The 21,402-nt window shown below is 39.1% G+C and overlaps 1 protein-coding gene across 3 annotated transcripts in view; it reads left to right on the top strand.

Annotated features, from left to right (window-relative positions):
• TTC28 (tetratricopeptide repeat domain 28) overlaps positions 1-21,402 on the top strand; it is a 740,148-nt gene that overhangs the window by 250,494 nt on the left and 468,252 nt on the right. Inside the window, exon 1 of one of the 3 annotated variants that reach the window (XM_033233091.1) lies at positions 18,029-19,530. The exons of the other annotated variants lie outside the window; for them this stretch is intronic. Coding sequence (XP_033088982.1) covers positions 19,504-19,530 — 27 coding nt within the window. The 5' untranslated portion in view covers positions 18,029-19,503. Of the gene's footprint in view, positions 1-18,028; positions 19,531-21,402 lie in introns of those variants that run through there. 3 annotated transcript variants of the gene reach the window in all.

Below are 21,402 nucleotides of genomic sequence, written 5' to 3'. Positions count from 1 at the left end.
TAACAGTCCCCAAATCTCAATGAACAAAGGTTTAGTTCTCACTCACATTACTTATTCACATTGACTATAGGTCAATTGTAGGCCTGTTCCACAACTTCTTTCTTTTAGGACCTAGACTGGGCTCACCCTTATCTGAGAGATCCCAGCCTCATGGCAGAGAGAAAAGAAGCATGATGGAACCTTATTATGGCTCTTAAAATTCTGTTCAGATGTGGCATATAACACTTGTACTCACATTCTGTTGGCTAAAGCTAGTCACATGGCCAAGCCTGACATCACTGGAACAGGAAGTATACTCATCTCAAACGGAGGGATTCTATTAAAATGGGCTGGATACAGAGAAGCAATGAATATTTTGAACAAATAATATGAGCTGTCACAGTCACATAATAAATTGTAGCTATTATTGTTAAGATATAGTTCCTACCTTAAAAAGATAATAGGAGAGGAAATTCTAACAAATATGAAACAATCAGAGAATAACTCGTACCAGACTAAAAATACTAAAATTATGACATGGGTTTAGAGAAGAGAAGATTCTGAGACAAGCTGGTTGGTGAATGATGGCTGTAATTGGGGTGGAAGGACCTGAGAAGGGAAGGAATTCCAGAATAGAGCAACAGATTAAGTCATGACCTGGGTGGGGGTTAGCATGACTGGTGGGAAAGTCAGAGAAGAGAGCACAATGTATGGAGTAAGGTGGCCTTATTTTGAAGTCAAGGAGGACAGGATTGGTGAGAGAGGATAGGTCCAGATCAATAGAGAAACAAAAAAACTTAGGAAGGCCTAGCACAGTGGCTCATGCTTGTAATCCCAGCACTTTGGGAGGCCAAGGTAGGCGGATTACTTGAAGTCAGGAGTTTGAGACCAGCCCGGCCAACATGGTGAAATTCTGCCTCTATTAAGAATTAGCCGGGCCTGGTGGTAGGTGCCCGTAATCCCAGCTACTTGGGAGCCTGAGTCAGGAGAATCGTGTGAACCCAGGAGGCAGATGCTGCAGTGAGCCAAGATCATACCATTATACTCTAGCCTGGGCGGCAGAGTGAGACTTCGTCTTAAAAAAAAAAAAAACTGACGAAAAATTGTGGGTTTGATGTTGTATTTGGTAGGGTGTTAGGTTGATCAGTTTTTAAGGATGTTTTCAAGGATAGACTCTACAAGACCATACAGTCTAATAGAAAGAGAGAGCTAGATTGAGAAGTATAATGGCATTTCTGTCACTTATCAGGTATTTATCTTTGGGTAAGTCAATAGTCATTCATTCAACAAGTATTTAGTATTACAATGTACTAGGCAACATTGCACATACTGGAAATATAAAGATAAAACAATAGACATCCTGCCTTTAACAAAGTTTTAGAAAAATAGAAGGTAACTATATAGAACATGAAATAATGACCATAAGCAAGAAGGCCACAATGAGGAACAAGCATGGGCATATGCCAGGTAGTTTTTCACAGGCAGACCATAGATAAACAGATCCTACTAGTGGATCAATTAAGTTATTGTATTTTGTAGATTATACAGCTATTTAAAATCATAGGAGGCCAGGTGTGGTGGCTTATGCCTATAATCTTAGCACTTTGGTAAGCCACGGTGGGAGGAGAGTACGAACCCAGGAGTTTGAGACTAGCCTGGGCAGCATGGTGAAACCTGTCTCTACAAAAAAAACTTACAAATTAGTCAGGTGTGGTGATGCACACCTGTGGTCCCAGCCACTCAGGAGGCTGAGGCAGGAGTATTGCTTGAGCCCAGGAGGTCAAAGCTGTAGGGAGCCCTGTTTGCACCACTGCACTCCAGCCTGGGCGACAAAGTGAGACCCCATCTCAATCTGCCTGCCTCTATCTATCTATCTATCTATCTATTCAGCTATCTATCTATCTACCATTAATCATCTATCCATCTATTATATGTATGTACGTACATACATACATACATACATACATGAGTACATACATATGAGATAGCTCCTGAGATGTCCTAGATATTCTTTTGGGCAGAAAAGCAAGTTGCAGGTCTGTACATAAAGTATTATCTCATGTGAGTTGGAAAAAATGTATATTCACAGAAAAGTTTAGGGAGTGTATGAAAAAGAGGAGTAGGACTGGTGGTGATGGGAAGAACGACTTTTAATTTTTATTTTATATCCTTCTATCTCCTTGCATTTTTACCACAATATATTTTAACTTTGTAATTACAAAACTAGTTAAACAAAAAAGCATCCCACCACAATCAACCTTTACTCATGACTTTATCTCTGGACTCAAACATCCTGATATTAAAATCTTCATGTTAATATACTTTGAGTCCGACCCGGCTTCTTTTGCTTATTCAACTTTTGTTCTGATAATCTTAGTTGTGTCTCCTAGATACAAATAGATAGACAAATAGCTGTTCTGTCGACTCTGAGTTTCACTTCTATTATTTGTTTTTTCCCCAAAAATTTTGTATTGTGGTAAAATACACATAAAATCAAATTTACATTCTTAACTATTTTAAGTGTATATGTATTTGTTTTTATTTAGCACTTTCTCAGTGAATATGTTTCCCCACCTCCCCATTCTCGTTCCTCAGGACAACCAACATTTCCTAAAAGCACAACCTTGAAAATGATAGTTATAGCCAGCCCTGGAGTGTTTGAGACTAGAGGACAGTCCAGGATAGGAGATAAGATACATACCAAAGATCAGAACCAGATACTATGTCAGCTGTCAAGGTGTTCTTGAAGGCAAGAGCCAGGCATTGACTCTGATTTCTGGATAGTCAGAGACAAGGAATAAAAAAAACTTGGGTAAGGACTCAGCCCAGAAGACTGAGAACAAAGGCAAGAAAACGGCATTGTTAATATCGAGCAATGGTAGTAACAAGAAAGAAAGCAGACTGCTAATATATGCTTTCTGCAAAAATTAAGAACTGGTCTTGGGATGTGGGTGTCTTTGACCTGGAGGAGGGAAGTAGGTGGCACTTTGATTCTGTTTTGAAGGGTTGAAGACCAAGGCAGTTTCTGCCTGCTTCTGTTTACCTTCCTCAGGCCTTCTTTTTCTTTCTTTCTTTTTTTTTTTTTTTTTTGAGACAAGGCTTCACTCTGTCACCCAGGCTGGAGTGCAGTAGTCCCATCTTGGCTCACAGTAACCTCCGCCTCCGGGGCTCAAGTGATCCTCCCACTTCAGCTGCCTGAGTATCTGGAACCACAGGTGCGCGCCACATGCCTGGGTAATTTTTGTATTTTGTTGGGTAGAGACTGGGATTTGCCATGTTTCCCAGGCTGGTCTTGAACTCCTGAGCTCAAGCGATCCACCTGCCTTGGCCTCCCAAAGTGCTGGGATTACAGGCATGAGCTACTGTGCCTGGCCCAGGCTTTCTTTTAGAAAAAAAGGAGGTTACGATCTTCACAGGAGGAGTGAAAAATTCCCAAACCCAAACACTTAATACTACCACTACCCCTCTGTCAAAACACACACACACACACACACACACACACACACACCCACCCACCCACCCACACACCCACACACCCACACACCCATCCCTGCAGCTAGGATACATTTTGGGTTTTGGATGTGATGTTCAATAATCTTTCACTGAGATGCATGATGCATTCATGATATGATAAAACTAGAGCACATTGGTATTGGTATTATTCTTTTGGTAAATATTTTTATATTACCTTTCAGAAACTGATTTTAAAAAAGATCAGGCCTCATATTCAGGAACATGTCTTAGATGTTTTTGTCTTTACCACATTCTGATTGGTGTAAGAACTTCTATTTCAGGGGAGATTATCTAGGAAGTTACTGAAAAATAGGCTTAGATACTTTTGGGATTTTTCAAATTGACCCATTTCAGAGTGGTTTGTAGATACAAATTTGAAATGAAGTACATACTACCTTCAAGGTATAATCTACTTTCTTAGGTTTTGAACTTCTGTTTGGATGAATTTATTACTTTATTTATTTTTTTAATCTCTAGAAATTCTCACATGTTGCTCTCATATTCATTTAAATGTATTTTGTTATTATTTTGGATTGTACTCTAAGCTTTTTGAAGTCAAACTTTTAAACAGATTTTCATATCAAATGAAGGCAAAAACACAGCAAACATATTTTATATATAGTAAATCCAAATAAGTTGACTGAGATTTTAGAAAAAATAAGAGTTCAATAAAATAAGCAGCATTTCACTCAGCGTTCTAAGTTAGAAAATATAATGGAAAAAAGATACACATTTATAATATGCAAAAATTACTTAAAAATAATTAAATAACAGCCATGTATAATTTTAGATAATGAAAACAGCAAAACTTCATTTAGAGTTATAAAAGGGAATTGAATAAATGGACATATATTCTGCCCAAGGCTATTTTTGGACAATATGATGTTAAGAATATCAAATCACATTTTTCTTGGAATTTGGCATGATTAATTTGAAATTTATGTTGCAGAATGAATAGATAAAAATATGAAAGATTATTTTGAAAAAATAAACCTAATGATAGAGGGGATTAATCCTACCACATAATAAAGTATAATTTTAAAACACCAATAATTAAAACAGTATGATACTGTTTGATTTGATCATTATGTGATACTTTAAAATTCCTATACACAAAAATAACTATGATAAGCTAGAAATTGCTATAAAAAATACAAGTTTAGGATTTTCAGATATAGTCTAAAAGTTGTGACTGTTACTTGTCGATGAAATATGACTGTACTTCAGAAAGCAGAGGTTTTCTTTTTACCTTTCTTGTAGGTTGGAACTGGTTTTAACACATAGGATAGTCATTGTATTTTAGAATTGACTTTAAAAATTTTATCTTTGAAGTGGTGGTGCTAAAATTTTGAGGATTATATGAAACAACCGTTCACCTACTTTTTTGGCCTGGGTCGAGGGTATTGAGAAAAGCATCGTGCAGTGGTTGTTGATGTTTTTTAAACAGTTCATGGTCATAGCTGAGATATATTAGGTTAGTGTAATACATACTGTTATTAAGAAAAAGATTAGTTTCATCTTACTTGGCCTAATTAGCTTTGTTCTGTTTCATTGGCTCAAACGTATCTAAACAAGACACTGCAAGAGCCATGATGTTCTGAGTAGAGTGCTGTGAAATACTGACATATTTTATTTTGTCTTACAAATGAGCTACAGACAATGATAATTATAGAAATATATTCTATGGTCTTATAATAAATTCGTAGCATCGGTACATGCCCATAAATAAAATAAACCATCCAACTAAGACTGTTTTCTCAACTTCTTATGCTGACATTAGTTTGCTAGTTGTTTATTTTTGTTGTCTAGTATGGAGGACAAGTGGTAGCTCATGACATATATTTTAAAAATTTATGGGCCAGGTGTGGTGGCTCATGCCTGTAATCCCAGCACTTTGTGAGGCCGAGGCAGGCGGATCACGAGGTCAAGAGATTGAGACCATTCTGGCCAACAAGGTGAAACCCCGTCTCTACTAAAAATACAAAAATTAGCTGGATGTGGTGGTGGGCGCCTGTAATCCCAGCTACTTGGGAGGCTGAGGTAGGAGAATCACTTGAATCCTGGAGGTGGAGGTTGCAGTGAGCTGAGATCGTGCCACTGCACTCCAAACTGGCGAAAGAGTGAGACTTCGTCTCAAAGAAAAAGAAAATTATGAGAGAAAAAGTTTTAAGTAGAGAGAATTATACCGTAACCTTTTTCTTTGAGAGGAGTGAGTTGGGGAAAGCTGACCACATACACCCTTTTGAATGAAGAAGGATAATAATTAAGAATAATATTTGTATATTTTAGTTACAATTCACTTTTTTTGGTATATTTACAAAATTATGCAACCATCACCATTATCTAATTCTAGAACATGTTCATCTCCCCCTAAAAGAAGCCCCTTATCCATTAACAGTCACTCCTCATTCCCCTTAATCCCCAGTAACTACTAATCTACTTTCTGTATGTATGGATTTGTCCATTCTGGACATTTCATGTAAATGGGATCAAATTATACATGGCCACATTCTTTTTTAGTGGCAGAATATCAGAATCCAAATCTACAAATACTGGCATTCTTTTTTTTTTTTTTTTTTTTCTGAGACAGAGTCTCACACCATTGCCCAGACTGTAGTGCAGTGGCACAATCTCGGCTCACTGCAACCTCTACCTCCCAGGTTCAGGTGATTCTCCTGCCTCAGCCTCCCACGTAGCTGGGATTACAGGTGCCCACCACCACAACCAGCTAATTTATTGTATTTTTAGTAGAGACAGGGTTTCACTCTGTTGGCCATGCTGGTCTCCAACTCCTGACCTCATGATCCGCCCACCTCGGCCTCCCAAAGTGCTGGGATTACACTTTCTGGTCCAGCATTCTTTACAAAACAAATTTGAGCAAAAAATTCTATCACTAGATTGAATTCCACATCTTAGAAAGTGGGTGAGACATAAGTGTAGATATGATGGCAAATTCATGAACCCAATGAAGGGAACATTTCAAGGAAATGCTTTTTTCTTTTTCTTTTTTTTTAATTTGAAAGAGAGTCTCACTTTGTCACCCAGGCTTGAGTGCAGTGGTGCAATCTCAGCTCACTGCAGCTTCCAGCTCTTGGGTTCAAGTGATTCTCCTGCCTCAGCCTCCCAAGTAGCTGGGGTTACAGGCATGCACAGGCCATACCTGGCCAATTTTTGTGTTTTTAGGGAGACGGGATTTCACTATGTTGGCCAGGCTGGTCTTGAACTCCCGATCTCAGGTCATCCACACACCTCAGCCTCCCAAAGTGCTGGTGTGAGCCACCACTCCTGGCCATGATGCTCTTTTGTTTAGAATCAATAGTGTTGCAAGAGGGAGGACTGCTTAGGAGAAACGTTAATAAGAAAACCTTTTATTATATTAAATGAAGAAGGAAAACAGTTAGAAATAATATCTGTACATTTTATTTAAAATTTTAACTCAATTTCGGTAGTGTTTTGGAAGCGTGATTTTTGCGATTTATAATATGTACCTAACCTCAGCTACTAACATGGAAAGTTATCTCTTGCACTGTGTTCTATACCCAGAACACTGCCAGTGATTGTGTTAGATGTTATAGGTGGTATGAATATTTTTGTGGGGGTTGGATCTTCTTAATTACCTCCCATGAAATTCAGTTAATAGTTTTCTTATATGTGCACTCTGAACTTAAGTGGAAAATTCTTTATGCTTTTAATTTCTCTTGCTTAATTTGGTAATCAGAGTGTCCACTCTCTGACCCATTTATATACTTTTGAAATACGAAGAAAAAGCCCTCTCATGTTTTCATATGGGTGGCCAGATAGACAGCACTTTAAAAATTAGCATATGTATGTTTTGACTATCTCACTTAAGACTGCCTGTCAGTTTGGCAGCTCTGAACTTGTTATTTCTGTGTCTTCTCTTTTTTCATTTTCATGTTTTGACAAATAAGATTGTACTTTTGACAAGTGATTTGTATTTCATCTAAGAATTTCAAAGTGTGTTAAATTTATTTGTTAAACTATTTAAAGATCATTTTATCTACCCATCTTTGGATTATACAAGATTCTCATCAGTGTAAATGAAGACAGAAAGTGATACTATTGGAGTTCTTGCAATAAAAGACATTATTGGGCAATAATTACTTCCAGAATAATTACTGCTTACTTTTCAGAAGCTTATATTTCTTTCAGTTAAGTATCTTATCTTCTGACTTACTCTTGGGTGTAATACTGTCTTAAGGGGAATGACCTCTTTTTGTGTTACTTGGGAGAGTATATCTTTCAAGAATGAAGGTATTTACAGGCATCGCTTGACAACTGAATAAATGCCATGCTGAACTTTTCATTGCAAAAGGAAATTCTGTATATTTAGTTTTATCATATAACCAACATTATATATATATATTTTTTTTTTAGTAGAGATGGGGCTTCACTGTGTTAGTCAGGATGGTCTCGAACTCCTGACCTCGTGATCCACCCGTCTCGGCCTCCCAAAGTGCTGGGATTACAGGCTTGAGCCACCGCGCCCGGCCCCAACATTATATTTTTTGTTTAATAAATATTTAATGACTACCTAATATGCTGAGAAATGTTTTAAGGATTGGATTTACAGTGGAGAACAAATACAGATAGCACTACATAGAGCTTATAAGCTATTGGATGCACAGGGGTTAAATGAGAAATAATGTAATTTCAAATTGTAATAAGTGGTTTGAAGAAGACAAACTAAAGTAATAGGGTATGTAATCATTTGGAATGGGGGTGGGTGGGTTAATTTTGGTCAGGGTTAGCCTCTCTGGGAACTTGCTATTTGATAAGAAACTTGAATGTGGAAAAGGAAATACCTATCCTGGAGGAAGAGTGTTCCAGGTAGACATAACTGCAATTAACAAGGTTATAAAGGAAGCATAAGAAGGCAGGTATAGCTGCAGCACAGTTAAGGGAAGGTATAGTAAAAAATGAGAGTGAAAAATAGAGGCTAGATCATGTATGACCTTGTAGGCCATGTTAAAGCCTTTGGATTTTATATTTTGTGCAAAGGGAAACCTTAAGCGGGTCTTCAGCAGGGGGAAATGTACAACCTAATTTATAGAAAGATCATTCTGGCTACACTAAGAGACTGCATCACAAGAAGCAGAGTGAAAGATATTGTAGTAGACCAGATGATGTTGATGGCATCTGTTGCTGAAGAGAAAGGGTAGAGGTGATGATAAAGGGGCAAGATTTGGATTAGATTTTGTTGGGAGAGAGCTGAGGACTTGCTAGTGGACTGGATGTTGAGGCCAGGAAAGGAGAGGAATCAAAGGGAACTATAAACTTTTTGGCCTGAGCTGCTGGATGAATAGAAATGCCATTAACTGAGATAAAATAAAATTGAAGAAGGACCAGATTTGTTGGCTGTGTAAGTCTGAGATGTGTGTTAGACATCTTAGAGGAGATGTTGGGTAGGCAGTTACAACTCTGGAGCTCAGTAGAGAAGTGGGTTTTTGAGGCATAAATATGGGAATCGTGAATTAAGGGATGGTAGTTAGAGGCTTAAGACTGGCTGAGGTCTTTGAGGAATAATTATAGACAGAAGAGAGGGCAGAAGACCTGTCGATATGTTCATGCAAGAAAAATTTGTGTTTTAATATTAACAAAATCAAATGTGTCTTGCTAGTCAGTCAGAGTTCTGAGTTACAAGTAACAGAAAGCAACTGTGACTGTTTTTGTTGAAAGGAGACTTTATTGAAAAGATGTTGGGTGGCTCATAGAATCATTAAGGTGGCTGGCAAATCAGGTTTAGATAATGGGCAGAATCCAAGGGAAAACAGGTACCTGCATCTCATCCATAACTGTATACAGCAACTGTTGTACCCTGGCTTCCAGAACTTGAGCCATCACTGTTAGAGCTGGATATAGGATACCCCATGAGATCCTCTGGTACTGATGACCCTAGAAACTGGATGTTGCTGTGGCTACTTCCAGAGCAGTTTCTCTCTGCCACTATTCCTCATGTCACTTGCTTTACATTCAATGTTCTGGTAAAGAACTGGGGTTAGGTATTGTGTCTTCATCCTAACTCAGATGGTAGGGGAAAGTAATTATCTGAACTTTTTGGTGGCTGTCATGAGATATTCTTTATATTCCACCATGACTCAGATAATGGTGAAGTTCCCTAAAACAGAGGATGGCAATTCTGATGCTAGGCATTTTAACAACTGTAAAAAGTACCTCCCTAACCTCCCCACTTCATTTCCCCACCAAATGACTATGGTTATTGTCACATTCCATGTCTGTATTTCAATTCTGTGAATATAATGCACTTGCTTGCTTAGGGTAAGTGCAGAGTTAAGCAACAAGTCATTAGAGGGCCTCCAGATACACTTCAAGAATATTTTATCCCTACTGACTGTCTTTTCCCATGATCTGTTTTCTCCTTGAGGATTAAGAAAAGATCCACTTTCCCTATATCTCTTTTACCATAGCCAGAGAAATATAGCCTTTTTTTTTTTTTTTTTTTTTTGAGATGGAATCTCACTCTGTTACCCAGGCTGGAGTGCAGTGGCACAATCTCAGCTCACTGCAACCTCTGCCTCCCGCATTCAAGCAATTCTCCTGCCTCAGCCTCCTAAGTAGCTGGGACTACAGGCGCCCGCCACCACGCCCGGCTTATTTTTTGTATTTTTAGTAGAGACGGGGTTTCACAATGTTAGCCAGGATGGTCTTGATCTCCTGACCTCGTGATCTGCCTGCCTTGGCCTTCCAAAGTGCTGGGGTTACAGGCGTGAGCCACCACACCTGGCCAACCTCTTTTGATTAAAAACACACAAGTCCATAAGCCCCCACTTCAAGCTTCTTTCTTTAATGAAGTGTACATATTTAAAACACACACACACACACACACACACACACACACACACAGAGTCACTACCACTGAATACTTAGGGTTTCTTTGGGAAAGTTAATAAATCCAAAGCTGTATATTCTGGCCCAAATATGTGACCACTGAATCTATTCCAGATAAGTTTTAATTAAGTATGACATACTGAAATTTCCCCCAATTAATTATATAATATCAAAATTACACATGCACTATAGCTGTGGCTATCTGGTAGAGAAAAGGTTGTAGCCAAACTTATAATCCATTAACCTGATTTATGTAAGAAAATTTATACCATAGTCATAGCATTGTTATGATGAAGACTAACTGCTTGCCAAAGAGATAACAAGTAAGTATGGTAAATCCTCACTTAACATTATTGATAGGTTCTTGGAAACTGTGACTTTAAGTGAACTAATGTATAATGAAATCAATTTTTTTTCTCATTAACATTATAAAAATGATGTTGAATAAAAGACGTTATTTGACACCTGCTGTATGTTGTTCTCCTTAAAGTTGCAGTTCCAAGAACCTATGTATGACATTAAGTGCAGACTTACTATATTTTCAGGCTAACACCTGTGTTCTTTCATAAGCATCATTGGAAAATGATTGAATGCTGGACATTTTCATTGAGTCCTGGATTTTGTTGTTTTCCTTGAAAGAGTATTGCACTTTTCAAGGTTGGTTTGTAAGCTTTGTTAGAGTGAGTTAAGAGTACACTTTAGTCTGGGCTAATTTACCCCTTCTGCGAAGACATGACCTTTCTGAGGTCTCTGCCGAATGTCCCAGGTATTCAATGATATCCCATCACTCTGTCTGGTTGACGCTTGGAAGTCTTGCAGTCCTGATGAGCTCTGGCAGTTGTTCAGCTTATGGCTTCCACTTTGCCTTGTGGAGTTTCACCATATTTTGGCAACTTAGTGTTCAGCCAAAACTTAAGAGGACTCCTGTGCTGATTTCTGGAGCTCCATGTCTGCGTAGCCCCCTCCAATTCTGTACTCCGAATGTTCTAGCTACTTTGTCCTCCTTAAACACTGATCTCTGTTTTCTCAACTCAGCAAGATACTTGTGCTCTGTTTGGGATCCCTTTTCTGCCCTGTAGTCTGGAAAGTGCCTCCAGGCTGAAAGTCAGAGTGATCATAAGGCTCATGTCATTCGTTTTGCTTGTCTTAAGGTTCATAGTACTCTGCCGCCTATGGTCTGAAACATTTGGAAAGCAGTATTTTTCCTTTATGTTATCCAGTTTTTTAGTTATGTTAGGAGAGTAAGCCTAGTCCCAGTTGCTGTGTCGTATAAAGAAACAGAAGTCCCATTAGAAAAATGATTATACCACTGAAACACATGAGCATTATTTCTGGTACTTTGCAGCCCTTATAATTTGTAGAAAGTCCATGGTGTGATGGTGAAGGAGGAAAAAAGTTCAGAGTTAGCGTAGTAAAACAACAAGTAGAGTAACAATACTAAACATATAGGATTATCATATGTATAGGATACATTGTGTGTGTGCTTGTGTGTGGATAATTACATATATAATTTAATCTCAAAAATCATAGGTAGGTGCTATTATTATCTCCATGTACAGAATTAGAGATTGAGGTACAGAAAAATGAAGTAACAAAAGAGCACACAGCTAGTAAGTGGTGGATCTAGGGTTTGAACCAGGCAGCATTGGCCAAATAAAAATTGCTGCCTCAGGAAACTGGTTAAGTCTCGCATTCCATCTGAGCAGTGAAGTCAGTTGTGTTTAGAAGTATGGTATTGCCCAAGATTCAATTTTATGATCTCTCTTTTTCTCTCCTTTTAAAATTCTTCTTGCTCCAAACTTCATCACTGGAAGAATTTTTTTAAACCATAGGCTTTATATATATATAAAATCATCATGTCAGTAGCCCCCATCTCTTTATAGCTCTACCTATTTATCAATATCCATATCAATATCTACATCAATATATATCCTTAACTGTAGATCATACCTCCACCTACGTACTTCACATCCCTCTGCCTCTGAGTACCTTAGATCCTACAGGTCTTAAACAGAATTTAGTATCCAATTTTTTTTTTTCTGTGATCTATACTTCAGTTAGTGGAGTGTCTCTTTTTCTAACGGATGGTGAAACATTTGAGGACCACCTTTAAATCCTTCTTGGTTCCTTTCATGAAACATGCTCCTAGGATGTGTTTGACTTGTGAAATGTTTCTCAGAAAGGTCCTTTTTCTGTTTCTGCTGCCCTAATTCAAGGCCTCTTCATTCCTTATTGCTCTGTTGCAACAGAAACTTATTTGGCCTTCCTGCCTTTATTGTTTTCCTATTTTTTCTGTCCTCCACAATACTTGCAGAATTATCAGCATAAAACTCAGATAGATTTGTCAGTACCTTAATTAAAATCTTATTCTGGCTTATTGTATTCTAAGTCAGAAGTTAAAAGCAAGGCTCTGGATCTGACTGACTTGAATTTCCTTTCTTCTACTTTCTAGCCATGATACGTTGGGAATTTGCTTAATTCTTTAGCCTTAGCTTCCTCTCCTATAAAATGGGCATAATAATAGTTCCTCTACATAAGAGTGTTAGGAAGATGTTATTTCAATGAGATAAAAAATGTTAAAATATTTCAATGCTTGGCACATACTCAATAAATGGTAGCTATTATTGTATTGTTAAGAGAATAGCATTCACAGCCTTCCAAAGGTCGTTTACAGCTTGGCCTGCATATAGATTTCAGATCTACTAGATGCTTGCTAATGTAGCTCACACTTTTATACCTCCATGATTTGGCTCATGCTGTGTTCCCTGCTTGTTGAGAGAATACTGTGGCACCTCTCCTGTGAAACCTTTCTCAGTTACTACACTCAGACGTAATTACTCTTTAGGGCTTCCTTAGACTTAATGAGAGAATATGCCACTAGTTATTCCCGTTCTTCCAGCATGTAGCTTGGGCTAAGAGTTGGGCTCTTAAGAGTCAGATAAATAGCAGGATTAGTCAGTGTTAGCTGCTATTGTTATTATTATTTTTATTAGTTGTGTACCTGTCTTCTCTTTTGACCTCCACCAAACTCCTTCCTCCTCAAAGGCAAAATCATCTGGTTCATTTTTGTTTTCTTACAGTGTCTACAACACTGCCTTGTACCTAACAAGTACTCAGTAAATGTGTTGAATTTAAAGGGTGGAACTTCAGCCTGTCTGGAGCTGCCTGATCGTGGAATGAAGTCAGATGGGTAAGGTCAGAGGTGATCTGCTTTGAATGTTGTGGAGTGATCTGTAGCAGTTTTCTGCTAGGGGAATGGGAGCATGGTCCTGCATCACCTGGGCTGTGTGGCAGAATTCTTCCTGCAACAAGTTATTTTAATTTCTTTTCTAGCAAAGTGAGGCCTTGAGATTCTCAGATTACCCAACTGGGTGAAATGTCACCAATGAGGCAACATTTTTTTGGTGTCAAATACACTTCTACCTTTGTTCCTTTATTTTTCTAACACCTCCTTAGATACTTGAACATAATTTAGAGGTCTGTAGGAAAATTTTTGAACAAAATTTTGAACAAAATTTGTACGTTAATTTTTGAACAAATTTTGAATTGGTTCAAAATTTGAACAAATTTTTCAAATTTCTACTTCTAAAACACAATAAATGTAAATAAGTACGAGGCTAGCCTTTTCAGGCATTTACCCTTTGATCAATGTCAGATACATCACTCCTTAGGAAATCTTGAAGAAATTTACAATGGAAAAAGATGTGTTTTCTTCATTTTCTCTTTCTTGCTTTTGTTCAGATTTGAATAGGCAAGTGGTTATTGAGTAAAATACTATTTTAATAGACTGTTCTACAGTATTTGCATTTAGAGAAGTGATCTGCAAAGTGCTATGTTAAAAAATGAAGGAGACGTAAAAATACCTACAGACCTCGGAAAATGTGTAATTACTGTTTGATGTTGGATCTTTGAAACAATAATGTTAAATTTTAACATTCTGAACTATGTTGGCTTAGTAGCTCTATATAAATCATTCCTAATGAAAAAATATATTGATACAGTAGTAATTCTGTAAATATTTCAGGTGTAAATACAGATGCAATTTGGATTAAGGGAAAGAAAGAAAGAAGAAAAAATAAGGTAATTTAAGATGGTGTGGGTATTTAAAGACTTTAGGTAATAGTCTTTTGTCGAGTGGTACCTATTAAACAAAAGCCAAAATACTCACCAGACAGCAGGGAAAGAAGTGCTATACAGATCACAAGTAAGTGACCCAAAGGAAATATACCTAAAAAATTGAAAACCAGTTTAAAGCCTTGTATCACTTTGAAGTTTTAGATTATTTCTACAGAAACATACATATATTTTCTCCTTTCTTGATATAGTTTACTGTCCTCAGATTCTGTATTCCTACCCCCAGTTTAAATAACTTTTTATTAAGTCTAGCAACATCTGAGCCTAAGACTGAGCCTTCAGTCTACATACCATGTGTGGTATGCATATGGATTCACAGATGCGTTCAGAAAAATCACCCCGACAGATTAGGAACTACTGGATCTCTTAATTTATGTATGAGAAACTGAAGCCTTGAGTGATTTAAATCAACAGTCACAAATTAGGACTTGCAGATGGAATTTAGCCCTATAGGCATGTTTTGTTTGGCCTGTTAGGATGCTTTAGATTTATTGAGCAAACAGTTAAAAATTAGGAAATTTTTAGCTTCTCATGAAAATTTAGAGGATCTGATATTGCTGAACTGATATTTCTAAAGGACATCAATTGAGTTGCTTAGCAGTGCCCCTTTTAACATGATTCATGTGTCTTTAGGTTTACAATCCTCACAATTCCCTTGTTTTTTTTTTTTTTTTTTTTTTACCTGTCTCTGTTTCACTTATTTATGTTACTTGCCTTCCCTTTTTGAAAACTTTTGTTACATAGCAAGTCAGAAGTAGAGTAAAGAAAGTAGAAACTTCTCTCTTAACTCCTAAAGCAATTGTAGCCCCATCACCCAGGCAGTGGTTTATAAGCAAGAGCCCTGGATTCTGGCTCTTCTGTTGCCATTGACTGGCTCTGTGGCATTGCACAGGTTACTTAGGTCCTCTGAACTTCAGTTTTGTTTTCTGTCAAATGGTCATAATAAGCATTTTAATCAGGCACAGAGTTTTCAGGAAAAACAGCTCCATAAAAATCATAATTAATAGTTTGTTATATATTAGATTGCTTAAAAATACAGTTTCAACTATACCCTTTTCCTACTGTTTATAGCTTCAGTGCTCTGCATCTTACAGGATAAAGTCTAAATTTCTTTGCCTTATCTGTTAGTGTGTTTTTGCATTGCTATACAGGACTGTTTATTGCTATAAATTACCCGAGACTGGATAATTTATAAAGAAAAGAGGTTTAATTGGCTTATGGTTCTGCAGGCTATACAGGAAGCATGGCACCAACATATTCTGGTGAGGGCCTCAGGAAGTTTACAGTCATGGCCCAAGGCAAAAGGGGAGCTGGTGCATTACATGGCAAGAGCGGGAACAAGGTGCGGGGGTGGTGGGGTGCTACACTGTTTTAAACAACCAGATCTCAAGTTAACTCCGAATGAGGACAGCACCAAGTCCATTCATGAGGGATCCAGCTCCATGACCCAAACCTCCCACCAGGCCCCACATCCAACATTGGGGATTATATTTCAACACGTGATTTGGAGGGGATAAACATTCAAACTACATCGCCTTAGAGTCATCATTCCCAGCCATTTGGTTCCAACGTTCCTTGCCAAAGTATCTTTATATGGAATGGAATGGAATTTATTCACTATTCCTTCTCCATCCTCCCACCCTCATACCCTGTTCATTCTTTTGCCTTAAAAATATTGAGTACGTCTTCTGTTCCAGGCACTGTTCTAGGCACTAGGGATTACAAAGTTGAACAAGACAAAGTCCCTGCCTCTAACATCCCCATACTTGTATTTTAGATACTGGGTCGGTATTTTTATTTTGTATTTTGAACACATCTTAAACGTGTCTGCCTCCGTTGCTCACACTGTTCTCTTCATTGTCTTTTTTCCATTTCTTTTATTGTTTTATTCAACAAATATTGACTGATTGCCTGCTGGGTGTCAGACACTGTTCACTGGGTGTTGGTATTATAACAGAGTCAAGTCCCTGCTCCTTTGGAATTTATGTTCTTGTGGTGTGAATGAACATTTTAGAAATACATATGTGTGTGTGTGTGTATAGATATATATATCATCAGGGCTATGAAGGAAAATGTAACAGGGTAAGTAGGGTAGAAAGAAACAGCGTGAGAGTCATAATGTGTATTAGGTGAGATTGTGAGAGGTAGCCTTTCTATATGATATCTGAGTAGACTTCTGAAGGGACTTAGGGAGGCAGCCAAGAGGGCATCTGGAGGAATAGTAATCCAGGCAGAGAGTGCAAGTGTATGGTTGGCATGTTCAGGGGACAGTGAGAGGGGAGTATGGCAGGTGCTGAGTAAGGGAATAGGAAAAGAGTAAAAGGTGAGCTCAGAAAGGTGGAGGAGTCCAGATCCTGAAGGGCATTACAGTCCCAGGCATTACAGTCCATGGTAAGCACCTTGGCTTTTGGCTCCAGACTAAGTTGTGTCTCCTCTGAATTTTTACTTCAAGTTTCTTTGTGAGGTCTTCCTTGACCATCCCAGTTTTTGATGATTTATCCTTGGTAATTCCTGGAGAACCTGAAATTATTGACCACATAGCTCATTTGTTGCTCAACTGACTAAACAATGAGTGCCTGGTTGTCTTCTTATAGGTTTTTGGTTTTGTCCTAACTTCTTTGTAACTTTCTCTAGCATAAGGACTGAGTCTTACACCTTTGTATCCTACATGATGCTTTGCAACTAGTTGGTACTTAATGTATGTTTGTTTTGTGAGGCTCTGGCTTCAGATGTCAGCAGTAGGAATTTGCGATGTCTAAGAAAAAAGAGAGAGGACTTGGTGGTAGACTACACATAAGGAATGATGTTTAGGTTTTAGTTTGTGATCCTGGAATAATAATGGTGTTGTAGATAGAGAAAGGAAAGTTGGGAAGAGAACTGATTTTGGAGTAGATTGATGAATTTAGTTTAGAATTTATTGATCTTTCTATGCTAGTAGCATATCCAAGTAAAGTTGTCCAGAATGATTTTGATATGTCAAATATATACAGAGTACTGGAGTTATTTGTGACTGCCGCCTGCAGTTATGTAATCTTCTCAAGAGCAGGGACAACATCTTACTCATATTTCTAGTACTTGGAACAGAGACTGGCAGTGAAATAATAGGTGCTTAAGTCAGTGGTACTTAGTAAGTTTATTGAGATGAGAAGTTGGCGTGTAGCTATGATGCATGTCCTAGAAAAGGCATAAGCTCTGGTAGAGTCACTGTGGGTCTGAATTCTAGCCTCACTATGTTCTACATGTGTGGTCTTGGTTGAGTAAATGAGCACTCTGAATCTCAGTGTCTGGAAAATGGAACTATAAGACCTTCCTTGCAGGGCTGTGAGATAATGAATGTAGGCATAGGTTCTAGCATAGATTAGTGGCTCAAAAAATAGTACCTGTTCATTCAGCTAAAATTGTTAATATTATTATTATAAAGATAATGCCCTCTGTTGAATTTCAGATTCTCAGGCGTAGAAAAGAACTCAAAAGCAGTCCCTTTGAGTTAACTAATTGTTTTGGGTGTTTTAATGGCTTACTTATACTGATATAGCTAGTGATCAATCTGCATATAATCTCACACATTAGCCAATCCTGGGAATGCATACAGAAGTCTGACGGTAATAAGTTAAACATTGTTGGAACATTGGTACATCAGTTACTATTATTGTGCATATTAGTTGGTATTCTAGTAGTTTACCTGTTATATTCCCAACTATCAAAACAGCTTTATGGTGGTTTAGGAGTTGGTAGACATGTTGGATGGTAAATAATAGAAGTATATAATATTTTTATATTTGTAGATGTATCTCCTTAAATAGGATGGAATAGTTTCACAGAAGATGAATGTAACTCGATCCCCATAGAAATATTTTTCATAGTAATGAAATTAGTGCTAAATTTAGAGAAGGAAATGGAATCTATTAAAGTTCATTGGGGGTAAAATTCTTGATTAAAATATTTTATTCTGTCAGATACTTCAAATCTTTTTTCTTCAAATCAGAAATTAAGATTTTGGCCTAGAGTACTTTCCTTTTCCTTTTTTTCCCTCTAGATATAGCTGCCTTACAAGTCTAAGTATGTCTTTTGAAATGATTTCCTGACCACGTAGGTGTTTTTGGCTTTGATTCTTTAGGAGCCATTGGGTGCCTCTGAAACTGCATGGTTTACTTTTTGTATTGGAGCAGATGTCGTGGCACTAAGACCCAGAAACCATTTGCTCTGTGTGGCTGGAGCTGGGCTGGCTGTGCTCGCACTGAAGGGAAGGAAGTCATTAGTGCAGACTGAGCTGTGGAGTTGGGTTCTTGCAGGATTTCCTTCCAGCCTTTCCCCACTAAGGTTCTTGGGAATTAAAAAAAAAAAAAAAAAAAAAAATCTAAACACACAAACCAAGTTTTCCTATTTACAGTGTTCAGGGAAGGTAGGCATTTCGAGGAGGGCAGATCCTTTTCCCAAGTTATCCAAGAAGGAAGCGAAAACAGCGTAAAGAAGCTCTGATTACAGATCTTTGGAATTTTCTTTGCTAAATTTTACAAACGAGAAATACACCCAGAATTGTGGGAATTGCTCCAGGCTGCGCGTGAGGGTTTGATTGCTTGTCTAATCTTTTCTGAGAAGAGGAGAATTCGCCAAAAGGGGTTTGGATGGCAGAAGCCCGGCTGGGATTCTGTAGCAGCTCGCGTTCTCGCTCTCTTCTCTGAGGGAGAGTCTCTGCAGTCAGCTCGGAGAACCCTGCCTCAGGCTCCTTTTGCAGACACCGGCCGGGAAAATGCCCCGCTCTGGCAGGAGTACGCCGGTGGCTGCTGGGACTTCCTAGCCTGGTGGGAAGTGTGTTCGTGGTTTGGGGATACTTTTCATTGAACTGAAGGCGAAAAGACTGGACTCTCCTGGGGCTTTTCCCATTGCAGTGAATATGGGAAAGAATTAGGGGGTGGGAGGGAGGCAGCATGACTTGCAGTCGTCGCTGCCCTGCATCTGCCCCCAGCCCCCAGCCAACATCTTGATGTTCCACGTATCGGCTTTACAAATATGATGAAATGGCAGCCCCGGAAGAAGGTAAGTGTCCTGGAGAGGGGACGGGGCCCCAAAGCCCAACCCGGGGAAGGGTGACACGGGGCGGTTGCCTTCAGGTCTCTCCACCCCTTCCGTAGTTCGCTGGGCCAGCTGGTCCAAAGAGCCCTGGTCCCTTTAGGGCTTGCATCAGTCCCTTAGGGACGAGTTACCAAGTCTGGTCTGCATTCACTGCCCTCTAAGTTTTTCCTTCGTGATATGCGTGGACCCCCAGGGGTGACAGCTCAGAAACACCCGTTTGCTTTAAAAGTCCTGTACAGACAGCGACACGATTAGCTTTGCAGGAGCCAGCCAGGAGCTGCTAGGTGTTGCTCCATGGTGGGGCATGGGGCGGGAGTGGATTTGAGGCTGCACCCCTGACACAGGCCCCGCAGGTGGTGTTATAACACCTATTTCCCCAAGGGGTTAAAAGGCTAGGAGCCGCTGGCAGCTGTTTCCCCAGGGCCCCGCTGGGGGGCGAGCAGCCCCAGCACACCAGCCCAGCAGCTGGTTCCGGGGCAGTGGGCCGAGGGTCCTCCTGCCTGAGCGCCTGGGGCTGGCCGTAGCCGGGCCTTCAGCCTGCGGGGCTCCTGAGGCCTCGTGGGCCCGTGCGAGTGCCTGCGCTGGCCATTGTGCACGGGCGTGTGTCTGTGCGTGTCAGCGTGCACCAGCGTGTGTGAATCGATCATGGGGAAAAGGGGGAGGGGGCACTTTGCTTTTTGTGAGATTATTTCCTAATATGGCTCCTTTGTTGAGAACTCAAGAAAAAAAAATCCAGCAGTTCTATCAAAATAAATTGCTATTGGTCCCAGAAATAACGTTTCTAAATGTGGGACTGGTCCCTACCCTAGGACGTCGAGGGAGAAAGACAGCTTTCTTCAAGTTGTTGGCTGCTGTAATTTGGCTAGGGCTCCCTTTTGCTAACTTGTCTGACTGCCCCTAACTGTTAGGTGAACCCAGTTGTTCACTGCATAACAGGCCTTTTTTTTTTTTTCTTTTTTTTTTTAAACTTCAAATACCTCATTTGGCCGTGGGTTTTATTGACATTTTTCTGAAGGAAAACGTAGCAAACTGAATGTGCTGTGGTCCTCCCCAGCCTTGACCTGTCTCTGTTAGCAGCTGCCTGGGTTTTACTTGAACTAGCTAAACTGACTCTTTTCTTTGTGGCATGACGTGTGATACCGTGTTTTATATCAGAACTGAAATAGAAATCGTGTGAGGTGCATGAGAAGATATTGTGCATTTGTTTTGTTGCTGGAGAATCTAACAAACCCTGCCTCAGCATAGCCTGGTGAATTGAAAGGTTTTCTTTGATATCTAATTGATGGGATTTTGTCCTCTGACCCTGTCTTTTCTACCTCATCTTGAAGTCAAGAATCTTTCACATATTATAATAGTTCTCATCATAGAGCTTCTTTCAGTTAGACTGATTTCATTTACTTTGGTTGAGAGACCCATATATTTCCCACCCCCACCTCCAACCCCAATACAGACAGAACGAGGAAAACTCATAGAAGAAACCATATAATTAAGCAATTTAAACAGATGCTGCGTATTCCTAAAGTCCCCCATTTCTTCTATATTTGTAAATTGCATGTTTATGAGTAGTCTTAAGATGTCTGCAAACTGTACATTCATAAACGTCTGCTTTTTCTATTTTACCCAATATGCAGTAACTCATGTGGTTATGTCTGTGGAAACCCCTCTGGGTACTGGTATTGCTTGAACCACGGAAGTATTATTCTTGGCAGTCAGGTGGATTTCTGGACTCTGGAAGATTCTGTTTCAAGTGTTAGGATTCACTCTGCAGTATTTACTCACTCCGTGATGCTTAAATTGCTGTACCAGAAGGCTGTATTTTTTCGCTGTATTAATAAT

Source organism: Trachypithecus francoisi, unplaced genomic scaffold (assembly GCF_009764315.1).
Source record: "Trachypithecus francoisi isolate TF-2019V2 unplaced genomic scaffold, Tfra_2.0 Lachesis_group14, whole genome shotgun sequence".
NCBI classification, from domain to species: Eukaryota; Metazoa; Chordata; class Mammalia; order Primates; family Cercopithecidae; genus Trachypithecus; species Trachypithecus francoisi.
The sequence above is the reverse complement of the archived record's forward strand: the minus strand, read 5'-3'. Positions and strand labels throughout refer to the sequence as shown.